This window comes from Morone saxatilis, unplaced genomic scaffold (assembly GCF_004916995.1).
Source record: "Morone saxatilis isolate NCDOM2014 unplaced genomic scaffold, NCSU_SB_2.0 Contig14, whole genome shotgun sequence".
Taxonomy (NCBI): domain Eukaryota; kingdom Metazoa; phylum Chordata; class Actinopteri; family Moronidae; genus Morone; species Morone saxatilis.
Window position 1 is genome coordinate 8,502,445 of NW_023339696.1, and position 1,613 is coordinate 8,504,057.

Genomic DNA, 1,613 nt, shown 5'->3' on the forward strand with positions numbered 1-1,613 from the left:
TTATTATACTTAAGTACATGTTATTATAACTTGTACAATAAATAGTATACCTTCAATATCAATTAACCAGTCACGCCAAAAGCATATTGTTGTGTTTTCTCTGTCTCTCCTGTTGCTGCCCTGCACAGAGAAGTCCACATCAAATAAAGTGCATAGGTCCTTCGCCTGTAGTGTAATCTCCTCACTGACAAACATGTTGTAGAACACTGCCGGATTTTTCTTCAGCTCCTCCAGTAAACCAAGGGTTTTTAACCCCTCAGCAAACCTATAAAAACATGTGACAATGTGTGAATCGTCCTGGGCCAATGACGGTTTCATTTTTTAGACAGATAAGACAGGTGTGGCAATTACTTACTGGTCCAGGGCAGTCGCCAATCTTCCATTGACAAAGAAGTCTGCAGCTGACTGGACAAGGGAGTCCTTCTCCTCCAGGCTGGACACATGTCTTAAGGCACCTATAATGCTGAGACTATCTGCTGCCTCTGCAATTGCACTGTTCGCCTCTCGGACTGTTGTTGCTTCCTGTATCTAAAAAGAAAGACAGAAAGAGAAAGACAGAATGAAAGACAAAAAAGACAGACAAAGAGAAAGACAGAAAGAAAGAAATAGTGAGTGAGTCCAAAATTAGTACAGTACAGTACATTCAATGTATAACACCTTTCTCCTGCTTACTTTTATTAACTGTTCCCTGAAGGTATGGTCACCAACTTCATCCACCGTGGCCAGGGGTGTTGGTATCCCACAGATTTGATGGAAAAGCCTTTCGGAAAAGAAGTGTGGACCGACTCCTCCATGGACGACACACACAGCAATCATTTTTCCCACCCACATGTAAAGTTTAGTCTGCAAAGCTAAAATTAAAGACATAACAGTAAAATATTGCTCTGCTGTAATGCTTCTTAAAAATGTAATACCTTAAAATGCTATGATTAATATTAGTGCTACTACGAATAATAACTTTTTATTGCACCTTTCAAAACATGTAAAAAGGTGTTTCAGTACATTAAGACGAAGAAATGAAGAATCATGGAAAAATCCTAACCAAGAATTAACAAATCAAGGCAAAATAATTAAACAAATAAAAGTAAGACGATACACAGACAACACAGGATGATACCTGCCCAACACATAAAAAAAACAAACAGAATAAACACAATAAATCAGACAGGAGAAATAAGGGAGCAATCATTTTTAAAATAGGTTTCCACGTATACATTTGTAGAATTCTACAAGTTGAATAAGGACAGTCCTAAGAATTTGGACTTCCCTACCTTGAGTATCAAGAGACAACTGCCGGTCTTTCTCATGTCCCTCAAAGATATTTGACTGGTGGACGGCCCTCATCAACAGCCTTAGGTACTCTCTTGTTGGGCCGCCTTCGTCTACTGCCCCTTCACCATTGTCATCTTCATCCACAAACACAACATCCAATTTTGCTTCAGGGTTGAAGAACCTACGCTTGAACGCCCGCAGGCTACACAGTAAAACATTATCCCTGCACACATTTATTTGGTTGCTTGTTGGACAGAAGCTTCCATCAACTTTGCTGACCATTTTTTCCAATATGGTCTGTAGATCAATCCTGCAACCAAAGAAGTTCATTAAAAAAAAAA

At 39.2% G+C, this 1,613-nt stretch overlaps 1 protein-coding gene across 1 annotated transcript in view; it reads right to left on the reverse strand.

Annotated features, from left to right (window-relative positions):
* Positions 1 to 1,582, reverse strand: part of LOC118323578 (G2/M phase-specific E3 ubiquitin-protein ligase) — a gene marked incomplete at its 5' end in the record, with an annotated part of 2,407 nt that extends 825 nt beyond the window's left edge. The window contains 4 exon segments of the mRNA XM_035655584.1: positions 51 to 265; positions 356 to 528; positions 673 to 851; positions 1,272 to 1,582. Of these exon segments, the coding sequence (XP_035511477.1) occupies positions 51 to 265; positions 356 to 528; positions 673 to 851; positions 1,272 to 1,554 (850 nt within the window).
* Positions 1,583 to 1,613: the final 31 nt, after the last annotated feature.